At 35.7% G+C, this 2,429-nt stretch overlaps 1 protein-coding gene across 1 annotated transcript; it reads left to right on the top strand.

Annotated features, from left to right (window-relative positions):
• Nucleotides 1-1,273: 1,273 nt before the first annotated feature.
• Nucleotides 1,274-1,669, top strand: LOC125220120 (putative lipid-transfer protein DIR1). Its single transcript, XM_048122255.1, has one exon. It carries the CDS (start codon nucleotides 1,316-1,318, stop codon nucleotides 1,616-1,618), a length of 303 nt encoding a protein of 100 aa, XP_047978212.1. The 5' UTR covers nucleotides 1,274-1,315; the 3' UTR covers nucleotides 1,619-1,669.
• The last annotated feature ends 760 nt before the right edge of the window (nucleotides 1,670-2,429 follow it).

Genomic DNA, 2,429 nt, shown 5'->3' with positions numbered 1-2,429 from the left:
CATGAGGTCATACTCATAATAGTTAGTTTATCAAAATTGGATTGGGGAAATAATTGTAGACTCAAAGCATCACAGTGTAAACATTTTAAATACTTCATAAAACAGAGATCGAAAATTTAACACGGTTTAAATCTAAGTCATTCAATGTTTCAATTTATTTTGTTTGAATTCAAAATTAATTCAACTAAGTTACGTTTGTTAGTATATTAATTTATAAAAAAATTTAAAATTGAATTGTTATATGGTTTATACCCCTTTTTTTAAATGGAACCGGTACCGGCGGAACCGATTCTCCGGTTCACGGTTCCTCAATTAACCGGTCAGTTCCGGTTCCAATTAATCGAGTATTGGAGAACCGTTTAAGCACCCCTTTCAACAACATATAATTCTACTTCCAATTTAATTCTAATTTCGTGTACCGAACAAACCCTTTGTAAAATTCATGGATTGATAAAACGGACCCTTTGTAAAATTCAACATCTATTATAGAACAGAAGTAGCAAGATTTATCCGCTGTATTCTTCACATGATCACTGGAGATAAAACGAGCATTATATTTTTTTATAAACGCACGCCGGCTCGTCGCTTCAACTAAATAAAGCTTTTAAAATGTTCCTATTAAGTCTAAACTTGTCCTTATGCAACAAAATATATCTCCATAGAATGAAATTAATCTTTTCTGGAAACATGACGCAACTCTTTTCAAATTAAAGGGAAAAGGATGACGAAGGCACTAACAATTTCATTAGAATGAAAGTTGCAATAAAAAAATCACCACGACAATACATGGGACAATAACAAGGTAATTTTAAGAGTTCAATATGATAATGCTAATTTGCCCCCTCCCTTCAAAATTCGTACTCGAAAAATAAAAGTTATACTACCTCGTCCCTTAATTAGAAACTTTTGAATTTTTATGTTTTAGGATTTAGACTTCTCATTTCACTAACTCAACTTTCACTACTTTTTTCTCTTCCCCTCTTTTATTTTATCTATTTTTCTTTTCTTCTCTTTTAGATTACTTATTCTTTTTTTCTTATTCTATCAGTTGTGTATTTAAACTCGTGTCATTTAAAAAAAAATATTTTTTGATGACAGAAGCAGTAAGATAATGAAATTTATAGACACGAAATCTAGCAAATCTTAATTGAGTGGAGGAGAAATATCACAACAATAATTAGGGGCCCAACTAAATATCACCTCGTGACACAAACAGTGCAAATCACATTCACGGACTCACAATTTTATCACTCTATATATCCCAAGTCCTCAATCAATAACCAAAAGCAAAATTCATCTACCTTAGTTCTTTACCATGGATGTTGGTGGGATAGCAAAAGTGGTGGCATTGGTAGCGGCTATTGTCGTGATTCTCGACGGAGCAATGGCAATGACCTTGTGCAATGTGACGGTCGGCTTCACTGCATGCAAGCCGTCTGTCACGCCGCCTAACCCAGTGATGCCCTCGCCCGAGTGCTGTGAGGCCGTCACTGGGGCTGACTTGCAATGCTTCTGTTCCTACAAGAACTCATTCTTACTGCCCTCACTTGGGATTGATCCCGATCTCGCCCTAGCTCTTCCCGCCAAATGCAATGTCCCCTCCCCGCCCAACTGCTAACAAATGTTGGCACACTGAATTTTCTAATTAGACATCAATGTGTTTGCGTTATTTTGTGTATGTGGGGAGTGTTTATCGTAATATTTGCATCTAATATCAAGTTAAGCACAAAAATAATGCACATTTTTTTTCTTTTTATAAATAAAAAATAATCATTTATATCACATCTCAAGGCAGGAACTGACTTTCATCAAAGCAGGCACATCATCAAGAATTACTTCTATTCAGATAGCAGCCATATCAATAAAAGTAACCATACCAAAGCAAAATTGAGTTATCTTCACAATAGAAAAAAAATGGGTAAATCAAATAAACCATAAGTTCTAACACATAATTTTAGAGGAAGAGCTGAGAATTTGACCTGAGCTGTTTGAGTTTACTCAATATCAAGGCTGTTATCACAATAATTAAGTTTGTGATTCCACCACCCTCACCTCATTGTACTTAGGGTGTAACATAAGCTTCCACAGTTGAATCGATTACAACTATTTCTTTCGAGTGCTCTCCTTTAAGGTGGGGAGGTCGCAGTTGAACTTGAGTCTGACGTGTGAAGAGTCCAACTATCTCTCCGACATAGTTAGGACCTGAACAAGTACATCTCTTCTAAATTCTTCTTGGGCTCTTAAATATCAACTATCCTCGATGCTTTTATCTCTTGGCTATCGTCTTGAGAATTTCTATTCTTCTTCAGCCTCAAGTAAAGTGCAGCATAAATAACAGCCTGTATCACAACATTGGGGGCAGATGATAAACTAGCACCATGTAACAAGAAAGAACGACATTCGTACCTCACTTTTTCCGGGACTAGTGC

This window comes from Salvia hispanica, chromosome 4 (assembly GCF_023119035.1).
Source record: "Salvia hispanica cultivar TCC Black 2014 chromosome 4, UniMelb_Shisp_WGS_1.0, whole genome shotgun sequence".
Classification (NCBI taxonomy): domain Eukaryota; kingdom Viridiplantae; phylum Streptophyta; class Magnoliopsida; order Lamiales; family Lamiaceae; genus Salvia; species Salvia hispanica.
This window is presented reverse-complemented; position numbering and strand designations above follow the sequence as displayed.

Bases quoted from the DNA above. Each gene is read 5' to 3' on its own strand.
- LOC125220120 (XM_048122255.1), top strand. From the start codon at position 1,316: ATGGATGTTGGTGGGATAGCAAAAGTGGTGGCATTGGTAGCGGCTATT.